At 35.4% G+C, this 14,726-nt stretch overlaps 1 protein-coding gene across 1 annotated transcript in view; it reads right to left on the reverse strand.

The window, feature by feature from the left end:
• LOC106867835 (serine/threonine-protein kinase greatwall) overlaps positions 1-14,726 on the reverse strand; it is a 147,507-nt gene that overhangs the window by 88,235 nt on the left and 44,546 nt on the right. The window contains exon 4 of the mRNA XM_052968008.1: positions 8,563-8,663. Coding sequence (XP_052823968.1) covers positions 8,563-8,663 — 101 coding nt within the window. The remainder of the gene's footprint in view (positions 1-8,562; positions 8,664-14,726) is intronic.

Consider the following 14,726-nt stretch of genomic DNA (forward strand, 5'->3'; position numbering starts at 1 on the left):
TATATATATATAGATATACATATATAGATATACATATATAGAAATATATATATGATTGGTCCAACTTTATCTGAAAGTGACGATAATTTCAATAAAACAACAATTTGTGTTGTACAATATTTGATATACACTTATTTTGTCTTTGCTGTTCAAATACCATCCTACTGGCAACTCCGAGTTACTTTTTCTTATTTTCAATTCATTTCCTTTATCTCTCTCTCTCCTTCATACACACACACACACACACACACACACAAACAAACACATATACACACAATCATTTACATGTATGTGTGTGTGTATATATATAAATATACACGCACACACATGTATATACATATATATATATATACATACATATATATATATACATACATATATATATATATACATACATATATATATATATATACATACATATATATATATATATACATACATATATATATATATATACATACATATATATATATATATATATATATATATATATATATATATATATATATATATATGAATCTACATACACGCACACACATATGTACATACATATTTATGCATACATATATACACACCAATCAGTTCTGTTACAACAGCTTCCAATACCATCAATATAACCAGATGTCATCCGTACTTTTAGTGCCATCATAACACTGAAATGAATGCTATCACCATCATTATTGAACAAAAAGAATGCTCGGTTCCAATAGCACAGCCATTTCACCATAATCACTGTTACCATCACCACCGCAAAAGTGACCAACAACAATACCTTTCACCTCATTCCGGAAGAACATTCAGCCAGGTCGTCAACTGCAAGAACAGTGGTACCAGTGAACCACCATCACCACCACCGCAATCACCAACACTTGATGATTATTATATCTTCTCAATAAATTCTCCACAATTTTTGTTTATATCAACTATCGAATTAATTATTCACTGAATGAAAAGGCTCCCTTAGTCTTTTAGCTGCAAGCAGAATGCCTGAAAACATGATGTGTTGTGGTTCCTTGCATGACCCTAATAATCATTCTCACACACTCATCATTCATTGTCATAATTGCTGGTTTATTACAAGTAATAAAAGCTTAAGGTGGTTATTGGCTTCTATCAATTCCTTCCTCTACCTCTCATTTTCCCACTCAATCCAGACTCACCCTCTCTGTCTTCCTTTCTCTGTCTCCATCTTTCTATCTTTCATACATAAACACATTATAGTATCAAATATCTTTACATAATCAACTGCAGTTTTTAAATGTATTAAATTATATATAAATGCATGAAGTATCTAAAGAAAATGGATAAAAAAATAAAAAGAATGATATTACTTTTGGAGACAAATTTCTGGAGTAGTAGTAGAATGTAGTCAATTGAACTGCTTAGTATTTTATTTGTATTTACTATATCAATCTTGGACAAATACAGAGTAAAACCATTCTTGGTGGAATTTTAATTCAGAACCTAATTGGTAAAAACTGTGTGACCAACAAAGCATATTATAAGGAAGGGAACGTAAAGGAAAGCATGTTGTATATATACAGATATTAAGGCACAAAGTAAATGTTCTTCATACTAAGGGGCAAATGGAAAACTTAAACAAGAAACTGAATCACTAATTATAGCAGCTGAGAAAGAAAAAAAGTCATTCAAATAAATCTGATAAAGGCAAGGATTGATAACACTGAGTCAAAGAACAAATTCAGGATTTGTGGAAATGAAGATGAAAATATCAAACGTCTCTTAAGTGAATGCAGTGAGCTAGCACAAAAAGAGTATAAGTGCAGTCATGACTGTATTGATAAAAGAATGCATTGGAATGTTAGCCAAGTGTGTGGATATAAAGTGATACAAAAGAGGTATGGACACAAGCTAGAGGCTGTGATAATGAATAATAATTACAGAATTTTATGAGATTTCTCCATTAGTTTTCATAGGGTTATGTGGCTGATGTAAGTTCCCCACCCACTCCCTCTACATCAGATGTAGGTTACTTTCACCACTGAAGGAATTAAATTCATGCTGCAAGCTAACAAGTCACTCATCACATCAACAGTACCACAATTGATTGTGAGAGTTGTCCCTACTCTGAAGTAAAGATTTAAAGCCAAGATGGAACAGGCCAGTAGAGAGTTACTGTCCCAATCACTGACACAGCACAGTGTCAAAGATAGATTAGGAACCACCTACTTCTCGGCTGATTGGCAGCTACTCTATCTACTCAACACACTCCAAAATGTAATAATTCCATAGAACGAAGAAAAGAAATAATCATATATATTTCTGTTGGCACACAACCACAAATTTGTTTTCTAAAACACAATATTGGTGTTTGAGGAACAATGGTTTTATGCTGTAGTTATAAATTGTTAAAATGGCCTTTCAATTTGGCTGTGAAAATGATCAATGGATAGGTTGTAATGCAGTCAATTGTGATGCTGAATAAACTGTTTTGAATGGTTTGAGATGTTTTGAGACATTAACCATTCAACCAAGGTGTTTCTGGATTTAAATCTTCCTTTAAAACACTTCTTGTGTGGCTATCCTCACAGTGACAACAACATAGTCTTTTACTTTCTGACACCCTGTTGAAAATTTTCCAAGTCAAAAGCCTCTGACTTTTAATGATTTTGTTACTGAACAGAATTGAAAGGGTTTCAAGTTTTCTCCCTCGCAATAAGGAGCTCCTAATTTTCCTTCAAAATGAAAGTAAACCAAGTCAGTACAATTCTTGTGATATCATGTATTTCAAGACTGTCTGACTGATGCAGTACCATGTTGTACAGGAAGTTTAAAAGTTAATATCATCAATGAAGAAGCATTGCAATAGCCAAGTGGTTGCAAAATAGTGAGAAAGTGAGAATAGAAGAGACTGGAAATCAATTAACATTCAACAAAAGTTGCCCTTAATGGAGCAGAAAAGCTAATGTTGAAAAAAAGGCAATGAATAGAAAAGAAGTAGAAAATGAAGTCTTCAGAGAAATTAAAATTAAGTAAGACCGTTTCACATGGACTGAAACCACGTCTTCTACTTTTACTACTAATTATCCTTTCAAATAACGAAAAGCACTCCAGTTTCATTGCACTGGGGCCTATGTCACTGGTCTGAGCCCACACAGGTTCAGTAAACTTAGTGTGGAAATAAGAGAGAAAAATAATGTACAATGTGAGAAATGAAAGATGCTTGAAGCTTCTATACATTGCTGGTGACACATGAACTAATTCAGTTTCAGAAACTGAGTAGGTTGGTTTAAAAATACACAAATACAAACAAATTTGGTATCAAGTGTAGTTTTAGTTGAGAAAAACAATATTGATAGAAAATAAATTATCTCAAGATGGCAGGCTAGCTTCAATATATCTAAAGTTACATAGTAATTATACTTCTCTATCATATCTTTGTGCTAATATCAATTATCATTGAAGAAAAGAATTAAAAAGAAAAGAATATTAAAATAGAAATGGAAATGCTATGTATTTTGATTTATTCAGTTTCTTTTGATAATTATTAACATTTCATGTCCAATAGATAGCATGTCATAAGAAATCCAACTGGACAGCAGAGATAGCACTAGAAAATATTCCCTTTTCATTCAATACTTTTCTTTTATTCATTTAATGTATATCTTATTCTTGGCTTGGCTTAACATATGATATTGCAAAATATAAGGTAATGAGTTCAATTTTGTTATAAGCATTTTGAAGGCAAATCATATTTGATTTGCTTCTGTCAACCTAAATGAAAATAGGTACCACTCACTGTTTGCTTTTCTTGGAAACAAAAAAAACTAAAGTAGTCAAGGAAGTTAATGACTTCTGCATTGGCAGAACTTTGTAAAACATGTATGAAGAAGTCCTTGTCCAAAACTCACTCCTTACAACATACAGGTTTGGAACATTTGCAAAACCACTGCTGTAACCATTTTTTGTCACCTTTCTCTCTCTTTGTTCCAATAACAGAATTTTCTGCCTTTCTCTTTTTGAAGCTTCTGTGTTTTTTTCTTTATTCACAGATAGAAGTTAATTGATATTCAATATTAATTGAAAAAAGGGCTGCAAGCTGGCAGAAACGTTACCATGCCAGAAAAAACGCTCTGCAGCGTTTCATCCTTCTTAACATTCTGAGTTCAAGTTCTGTCGAGGTTGACTTTGCTTTTCATCCCTTCGAGCTCGATAAAATAAGTACCTGTTGAGCATGGGGGGGGGGGGCCATGTAATCAACTTACTCCTCCTCAAAATTGCTGGCCTTGTGCCAAAATTTGAAACCAATATTAATTCCAGAAAAGATGGTAAGATGGCAGAATTGTTACCACGAAAAATGCTTAGTGGCATTTCTTCTGGTTTTAAGTTCTGAGCTCAAATGCTACCAGGGTCAGCTGAACACTAGGGTCAATGTAATCGACTTGCCCCCTCCCTTATGATCGCTGGCCTTGTGCTAAAATTTGAAAGCAATATTAACCCCAAAATAAAAGAAGCTTCCATTAGTCTACAGACATATTTCACTAAATTCCACATAGAGACAGTAGAATAATGCTGCTGCACATCAAATGTCAGCTTAATCTTAAACAAGTAGAACTTAGCTAGTGTGAAAGACAATTTATCTACTGAAGGGACCCATTTCAGTTGAGGTAGCTCCATCCCAAAAGGTAAAACCTACAGAACTAAAAGTATATAATTGTGGTTTGCAGTATAGAAGAAAAACATTTGGTGATATAAAGGAGCAGAAGGATTTCTGGTGGACTGACCCTGAATTGTGACAGTATACAATGCATAAGAATAGAAAGATGTCAGCCTAACTAAGCCTGAACTGAAGACTAGGAATTACATGAATGTGTGACTGGAAATGGTAGACAAGTTCTGCAATGTTGGTACCTGAATGCTACAGATTGAACAGGAGATAAAAGAAAAAGCAGAGAATTTGATGAGTCATAGAAAGGGGTGGACTAAATTTTGTAAACTTCTACCTCTGTTAAAATAACATGTTTCTCCCTCTGGGAAAAGAGAATGATTAAAGGTAAATGTGTGTGCATGTATGTCAGCTGGATGCCCTTCCTAACACCAACCATTCCAAGAGTGCAGTGGGTGCTTTTTACGTGCTACCGGCATGGGGGCCAGTCAGGCGGCACTGGTATCAACCACACTCACATGGTGCTTTCTACGTGCCAGTCAGGCGGCACTGGCAAACTTCGAAATTATTGCCATGCCTCAGTGTGCGTGTGTGTGTGTGTGCACATGTATGTACGCACACACAATGCCAAAGTAGCATTGATGCTACCAAGGAACGGGGTTTTTTTGGCCAACATTGCAGCATGCTTTTCCCTTGTCATCAAGCTAACTTACCATACAGAGATAAATATGCATATAATACATACACACCCATGCATGCGCACACACATACACACAATGTCCTGTATACTTGTATATTGCATCAACATTAATAAAAACCGTTTTTCTTTTTGTGATATTTTGTTGTTATGGTAACTAGAGATAAGTATAACAAATTCTGCTTTAAAATAGCTGAATCCTAATCAATCTGGTTAAAGCTGAGAAAATAAAATAAAGCAAACACCTAAATAAATGAATGAATAAAACAAACAAAGCTATTCTATTGATCCTACTAACATCTGACTTTAATGTGTTATGCTGTTTACACCACTGAACTAGTGCAGGGTTAGCTCTATAGATAGAGAAAAAAAGACAAACACCATCAATTCTCTGATCTCAAAACATCAACACAAATTTAAAGAGCACCACTTTTAACAGGCAGCAAAACATTTCAGTTTGGCAACATTAAATTTGCAGCAAGGTAAAGCAACAAAAGTATTAAAAAGAAGAAGAAAAAATGTATCAAATAAATAATAAAAAAATTATTTGGTGCATTTGAATATTTAGTTTAAAACAACCAGAATATTGTGAGGTAAAAAAAAAAATAAATAAAACTGAGTATGATCTAAAATGTATAATAAATATTAAAGAAAGTGAAAGACAAAAAGGAAAAGTACATTTTTTTTTTTTTTGTCACTATCTTTACACATCTATTGGATGTGTAATGTATGTTCTTGCAAGTGGAGTTTTTAGAATTTGGATACTCTTTCCAACTTTCAACTACAAAATGGAGAATAAAGGAGAATTTTTTTTGTTTTCTTTTTAAGTTAGGTCAACTGAGACAAGCAGAGGTAAGTGAAACCATAAAAGTGCTGTGTATTAGGGTCACAAATTCATACATACAAAATGTACACCCATATGCATGTTTTAGTGCATATGTGCATGTATGTGAATGTGCATGCATATACACATATATACTAATATATACACACAAACACTTACATGTATATGTATAGACTGCACAAAAACATCTTTACTATCTCTTAATTTCCAGCAAAAAAGAAAACAGCTGGTCATTTTTTTTTTTTTATGTAATGGACAGCCAACCACAAAGACCTCTTAGCAGTATGGAAATATGCAGCAGAGTAAAATCTCAGAGTAGTGCAAGTTTAATCAGATACATAGGTCAAATGTCTTTCTAAAGTACTTTCTTCGTGGACAGAGAAAAAAAATGAGGGTCTACCACCCTGACTATTGTCTGTGCACAAAAAGATTACATGTATACTCTTTTACTTGTTTCAGTCATTTAACTGCGGCCATGCTGGAGCACCGCTTTTAGTCAAGCAAATCGACCCCAGAGCTTATTCTTTGTAAGTCTAGTACTTATTTTATCAGTATCTTTTACCAAACCACTAAGTTATGGGGACGTAAACATACCAGGATCAGTTGTTAAGAGATGTTGGGGGAGACAAACACAGACATACAAACATATACATACACATACATATATATCATCATCATTTAACGTCCATTTTCCATGCTAGCATGTGTTGGCTGGTTCAACTGGGGTCTGGGAAGCCAGGAGTCTGCATCAGGCTCCAGTCTGATCTGACAGTGTTCCTACAGTTGGATGCCTTTCCTAATGCCAACCACTCCGAGAGAGTAGTGGGTGCTTTTTATGTGCCACCAGCAAGGGGGCCAGAGGAGGCTGGCAACAGCCACGATCAGTTGGTGCTTTTTACGTGCCACCAGCACGGAAGCCAGTCAAGGCGGAGCTAGTATCGGCCACGTTCAGATGGTGCTTTTTACGTGCCACCGGCATGGGTATCACAACTACAATTTGCATTTGATTTTCATTTTGATGTTGATGTACTTGACTCAATAGGTCTCCTCAAGCACAGCATGTTGCCCTACAATCGAAGGTACTTTTGAATGGGCTGGGGCTGGTTATGTGAAACTGGTGTAGGATACAGCCGTGAACTCACTTTAAATATATATACATATACAACAGGCTTCTTCCAGTTTCTGTCTACCAAATCCACTCACAAGGCTTTGGTTGGCCCGAGGCTATAGTAGAAGACACTTGCCCAAGGTGTCACGCAGTGGAACTGAACCTGGGACCATGTGATTGGTAAGCAAGTTACTTACCACACAGCCATTCCTGCACCTGCATGTTTATTTACTATGAATAAGAATCTCATAAAATCAGAAGTTCTGATTTGCAAACTAGAGTTTCATTAATAAAGGTTAGTAAACTTGTACTACAAATATAGTGTTTATTTCATATACATTTCCGTTTATGAAAAAGATCTTTTGTCCATTACACTGGCATATGTCAGTCAAAAGAAAATACATTTCACTATTTTGAACAAGAAGGCATGTGTGGTAAGAAATTTGTTTCCCAACCATACGGTGCCAGGTTCAGTTCCTTAGGTAAGTGTCTTCTACTTAAAGCCTTGAGAGAACCAAAATCTGGTGAGTGGATTTGGTAGATGGAAATGAAAGAAGTGTGTGTGTGTGTGTGTGTGTGTGTGTGTGTGTGTGTGTGTGTGTGTCTTTGTTCCACCTCTTGCTACTTCTTGACAAGTGGTATTGACATGTTTACATCTCTGTAACTTTGCAGTTCAACAAAAAGGGGCCAATAGAATAGGTACCAGGGTTAAAAAAGTAAAATAATAAAGTTCTAGAATTGATCCATTCTACAAAAAATTCATGGTGATGCCCCAGCATGGTGCTGCTGTCTAATGACTGAAATGAGTAAAAGATCAGCTTTAAATAAGAGTGTTGGCATGTTCTTGAAATTAAAAAGTTCACTTCATAATCACATGGTTCTAAGTTCAAACCCAACGTGTAGTAGTTAGGACGTCTTCTATCACAGCGTCAGGTTGACTAAAGCCTTGAGTGAAATTAGATAAACAGAAACTGTGTGGAAGCCCAATGTCTGAAGATAACTCCATTCTAAAGTTGTTATTTCCTACTGAAACAACCCATGATATACAATGTCTTCCTCTCTTTCTTTCTCCAGTCTCAGCAGCCATACAAAATGCTATGAATGCTGCTCTTCCACATCAAAGTCATTAATTTTTTACCATTGGCTATAAACAAACAGGAATTTATCATCCCTCATACAATATGAAGGATGATAAAGAGAATAAAACACACAAAAAAAGAAACATAAAGGTCACTGCCAATCCTTCTCGGAATATTTATACATATACATTTTTTAACAATTCTTACCTTGACGAATTAAATTCTTGTTAATCATATAGTCTCTCTTCATAACTTTGATTGCATAGAGTTTTTCTGGGTTTTCTTTTTTACACCCAAGAAATACTTTCCTGTAGGAAAAAAAAAAAAAAATTATGCTAATCATATGATTTACATATTTATGTATACAATGTGTGTATGTGTATGTGTGTGTGTGTGTGTGTGTGTGTGTGTGTGTGCATGCATGCATGCACACAAGGGGTATACCTAACTCCTAATTTCCATTACCTGTGTTACAGAACAATGGGCGAATGAAAATAAGTATTGTCAAGTGTTAAATGTAGTAATATAGATGGTAAACATAAGTTCAAGCCATGGGTCAGTCAAATAATATACACTTTGGTTCAAGTGGAATGAGCAAAATATATGTGTCTATGTTTCTCTGTGTGTGTGTGTGTATGTGTGTGCATGCACAGTATGTACACATACATATGTATGCATGAATGTTTATCTACTTGTGCATGTGAGTTACGTATATGTAGGTAGAGACCTGTCTGCATAATTTTTCTCAGCTAACATTTTTCAAATCTGTCAACACTGTTTCTCGTCCCCTTTGCTTTGACCAAACCCCAACCCCACACCAACTCACTTTTCTACCCCCTCTCCCTTACCTCTACTTCACCCTTTGCTCCTCTTCATTTCTTTCACTACTCCCTATCTATTTATCCACCACCATTACTAAACATTTCATTTCTCTCCCCACATCCACTGAATATTTTCTATATGAATATATACATGGTGAATAAATTGTCATCTAAATTACACAAAAATGAAAATAACACTGCCATCTCGTTTAACAGATATATTCACCAAAATTACATAAAAATATCTTGAAATACTACAGAGTAAATCTATTCAATAAAATCACCATTTGCTTCAACCACGGCCTCCAAATGATTTCGGAATCTTTTGCAACTCTTCTGGACAGCTTCCTTGTTTAAGTTGGTGAATGCTGCCATAATCCTTGCCTTCAGTTCATCTTTGGTGTTACAAGGAGTTTTGTTGGTCTCTGGTTCAACTGCGCCCCACACAAAATAACGAAGTGGGGTTGCAGTCTGGGGACTTAGGTGGTCAGATGTTATGGGTGATGTGGTCGCAGAAATTGTCTGACCGCCATGAGTGGGTTCTCCTGCTTATGTGGCATGGTGCAGAGTCCAGTTGCCAGACATAGGGTCTTCTAGCAGCCACCCTCTTGACCCAGAGCAGCACTACCTCCTCCAGACACTTGATGTAGGCCTGCATGTTAAGCCTGAGGCTGTGGAAAGATGAATGGAGACATAATGTCACCATCAATAGTGATCACTCCAAACACCATGATGTGGACTGGATGTTTGATTGTAATCACTCTTGGTACATGTTCTGGGGACACGGCAAGCCAACAGTCATTCTGTGTGTTCACCATTTGATCCTGGCAGAAAATTTCCTTGTCTGAAAAAACCCAAAACATGTTGAGTTGGAGGAGATGCTTGAGTTTGTTCAAAAGCTACATAGCAAAATCTTTCCTCTTGTCCTTGGCGGCTTGGGATGAAAATTGTCTCTTTCTCATCCTGTATGAGGAATACCGAATGTCTTCATGCCCTACCTGGCTGATAAGAAACTCAGACACTTCCATGTGCCTGGCCTGGCCTGGCAATGGACCTGATTGACTTGGAGGGATCATTGTCAATCATGGCTTGGATCTCATCAACAAATTCAAGGGTTTTTTCTTATCAGAACAATCAGAGTGAATTTTCTGAGCTGCCGTACCTTCGTAATCACCATTAGACTCATCCAACTCTTTCCAAATCCTCTGCACTGTCCTCGGATTGACAGCCAAACACTCTGAAACATTCATATTGGAGCTTCCGGCACAAATGCCAAGCAGTACAGCATGTTGTTTCCAAATTTCTGGCAGAGTGAATTGCATCATGGTACTGCTTTTCTCACAGATGGTGCCCGACTGACCCTACTATACTGTGTAGTCAACAAAATCAAAAACAAACAATGTACATGCATGAAATGAAAAATATAAAATGGTGACAATTTACCCATCACACCCTGTATATACATGCAGATATATTAAGTACACATATGTGAATGTGTATGTACATATCTACAAACACATACACATGCATTGTGTGTGTGGGCATGTATGTGTAAGCCAGCACTTCACACTTTGTAACTCAAAGTTTTGCATTTCTGATCTTCAGGAAAAAATATGAAGTGTGGTACAAGAAATCCATTGTTTCAAAGACATAGCAAGATGAGGACAAAACAACAGCTGTTGATTTAGTGCAGAAGAATAATTGTTAAAAAAAAATGATAAAAGAGAAAGAAGTGAGACAGTAGTTATACAAAGTAAGAGAATAAAGAATGAAAAGTTGCAATGATTAAAGATAAGTTATTGGAAATATAAAAGGCAAAAGAATAAAAACAATTACGAAAGGTAATAAGTTTGAGAATGGGGTTCTACATGTACATTCACTGGTTAACAGTCCTAACTAAACTGAGAGATAAATGGCAACTGACATGACTACAAAAAGTGGTCATGAAATGGTATTATGGACAACATAAGTACACAAATGTACTTACATATACCTGCACACACACACACACGTACATATCTATAGAAAGGTGTATAGATGTATAGAGATAAATAATGTGAATAGAGGTGACAGATAAAAACAGAAAAATGAAAAAAAGCACTACTTTAGCAGAAGGTCATCTGTAATTGCTGGGATAAAAAAAATTGCCAAGATGACAACATTAAAGTAAATACAAATCCTCAACTGTGGGATTATGGCCTTACAAGATCCTGTTATAAAGATGTGAAAATATGATGATTACAAAAACATTAAAATATCAATGTGGAAATAATGTGTGCGTGTGCATGTATGTGAGTGCATGCGAGCATGTGAAAAAAGTTTTGCTTAGATGTGCGTGAAAATATGTGGCATGATTGAAAATGCATATAGGCTCATAAAAATACATGCAAGTTCATGAAAAGTTATTATCCCAGAATGCTGTAACATACAAAGTAGACAAGAAGATTTGGGTGAGGAAAGTAATGATATGAAAGCACTGACAAAATGATGACATAGCAAAGGTACGAGAGGAAAAGTCAAGGCACTAAAGAAGCAAAGCGGAGTAAATGAGGGCGGGATTGTGAAGAAAAGAAAGAGAGTGAAAGAGATATTACTGGTGAAGCAATACGGCTCCATGGAATATATTTTTGGAACTTTGTCATTCATGTTCACTGGCATTAAAGATCCAACAGAGCATACACACCACATTTCATTCCCATTTTTACATTCTTCGGCATTCAGTGCCCATGCACTTCTTTGACGATGGAAGACCAACTACTGAAACAAAGAAATACAGACTCATATCATAGAAAGCCATATTCAAATAACATTTTGAGCCAGTGAAGATAGATTCAACCTTATAAAAATAACCAATTTCACAAAATCGGTGACAAATTCCAAAGCCAATTTCTAGATCATTGCTGACAAAATGGAGTATTTATCACAAAGATGAGCTTGTTTTGAGAAATATGAAAGGCTACAGCACAGACAGATTTAGGAAAGACCTTATTTTTTTAGAGACTTAGGTTTAACCGTTTAGCATTTAAACCAGCCATATCCAGTCCATATATTCTACATGGTTTATGTCCAAACTGGCCACATTTGGCCTCTCACACCTACCCTCCAATGTTAATCTAAAAATAAACAACCACATACAGTTCTATATTTAAGAGATGAGGAATTATGTACCTTATTTACATTTGACAGTTATTTGTCCTCATCTTGTTTGTTGTTAACACAACATTTCGGCTGATATACCCTTCAGCCATCATCAGGTATCTTGGGGAAATTTCGAACCTGGGTTCTCATTCCTAAAGTATTTTTCAATGTTATTATTATTATTATTATTATTATTATTATTATTATTATTATTATTATTATTATTATTCAGGTCACTGCCTGGAATCAAACTCGGGATCTTCGGGTTAGTAGCCCGCGCTCTTAACCACTACGCCATATGCCACTACACTATAATAACATTGAAAAGTACCTTAGCAATGACAACCCAGGTTCAAAATTCCCCCCCAAGACACCTGATGAAGGCTGGAGGGTATATCAGCCGAAATGTGTTAACAACAAACAAGATGAGGACAAATATCTGTCAAATGTAAATAATGTAAACAACCATTTCATCAAAATCCCAAAGCAATGAGATGATACATGATTAATTCAAAACATTGTGAACAAATAAACATTACAGTCAACAGAGTAATTTGAATGCTAAAGGGTAAAAGGTCACAGGTGACAACAATCTTTCTGCTGAAACATCTTAGATATCACCTTAAATTTAGCCACTGACAAATTTTACCTTCACCATAAATCTAATGAATGGTTATTCTACATTCAAAAGAGCTTTAACCATCCGCCTAGCATGCTAAGTACCCAGCATTAATAAACTGGTTTCATTTCATCTTTGGATAAGACAACATTTCAAAGTATTTCACATTATTGTAACAAGGTACTTAACTGCAATGAATTTTCAGAAAGAGTAAAGAACACTGCTAAACTTTGCTTCTCAGCATAAAACCAAACAAATTCTGTTTTACAACACAATCTTCTGCTGGAATGTCTGAAGCAAATAGCCCAAGAAGTTCCTAGAGCCAATGTCTTTTCATTTTAGAAAAAGTTATTGATACCACAAGATTTTCAATAGAAATTAGGTCAAAATATCATATTCCTGTGAGAATTTCACCAACTTCATCAGATCACTCACTTCTAAATAATTGTTCAATGATAACATTTCCATCCCTGCACATAACTACAAGTATCCATCTAATTTTGCAATTTGTAGGAAGGATTTACCAAACACAAATATAATAAATTTTTCTAATGCTGAGAATATTTACACATTTTATTGTAAAGAATATTAGAGGAACGTTCCCTTCAAATTTTCCATTAAATCTAAATAGAATAGACCTAATATTGTAGTTTGGAGCAGAAATAAAACTCTGTGTTGGTGAAGAGATCAGCTGCCCTGTTCATGTGAGTATTTCATTGAAATTTAATGAAAAAGAGACAATTATGGCAGACCGCTTTGAAACTTATGGCTTACTACCCAGACATCATTTTATTTATACTCATTATTGGTGTACTTGGTTTTGTTACAAACTGTAATAATTTTTTGAAAGCAAAAGAGACCTGTTTTCTGCAAATTCTATCTATAAATGGATCGACCCATGTCAGTGTGGAAAAGTAGTTGTAAAATAAACAAATGAATGAATGATAATATCAGCACTTAATAAATTAATGTTAATTATTTACATTTACTTCACAATTCAAGCTATATTTGAATAGAAAGAGAATATCTGTTTTTGAATACATACATATTTATATATCAATGTAAAGGATATTGATGAAACATGCCCATCAAAACTTAACATAATAGGCCTGATGTGGCTGTTACTTCCAAATACACACACATATGTATGCATATACATACATTTCTATTCTATTTCACACAAAGAACATTATAAATACTAAGGCATTGATAAAAAATATATCATATAAAGGTACTATGAACAAAGATAGGGTGACTCCAGAATATTACATCATACTTGGAACTCTTCTCTAACAACAAGTTAGAACTCCCCCTCTTGCAAGACAATATCTCACAATACATTTGCAGAACCAGTGCTAATACATTTGGGATACTTGAGTGGTCTATAAACGAAATTCCAGAAAGATACTGTCATTAACTGGAATGATATGAACAGGTTTTTATCTAAGACGTTTGCGCAGGTATGCTCATGTAGTACAGATGGATGAGGACAGCTGTGTGAAGAAGTGCCACTCCCAAACAGTTGAAAGAATCCGGGGTAGAAGTAGACCCAGAAAGACATGAAATGAGGTGGTGAAACATGACCTTCGAACGTTGGGCCTCACAGAGGCAATGACAAAAGACCGAGACCTCTGGAGGTATGCTGTGACTGAGAAGACCCGGCAAATAAAGTGAGATCACAGCTGTAACCCACACCAGTGTCGCATAACTATCCCACTCAAAAGTTCCTTGGATCGTAGGGCGACATGCCGTGCTTGAGGAGACCTATTGAGTCAAGTACATCAAAATCAAAT

Source organism: Octopus bimaculoides, chromosome 5, assembly GCF_001194135.2.
Source record: "Octopus bimaculoides isolate UCB-OBI-ISO-001 chromosome 5, ASM119413v2, whole genome shotgun sequence".
Taxonomy (NCBI): Eukaryota; Metazoa; Mollusca; class Cephalopoda; order Octopoda; family Octopodidae; genus Octopus; species Octopus bimaculoides.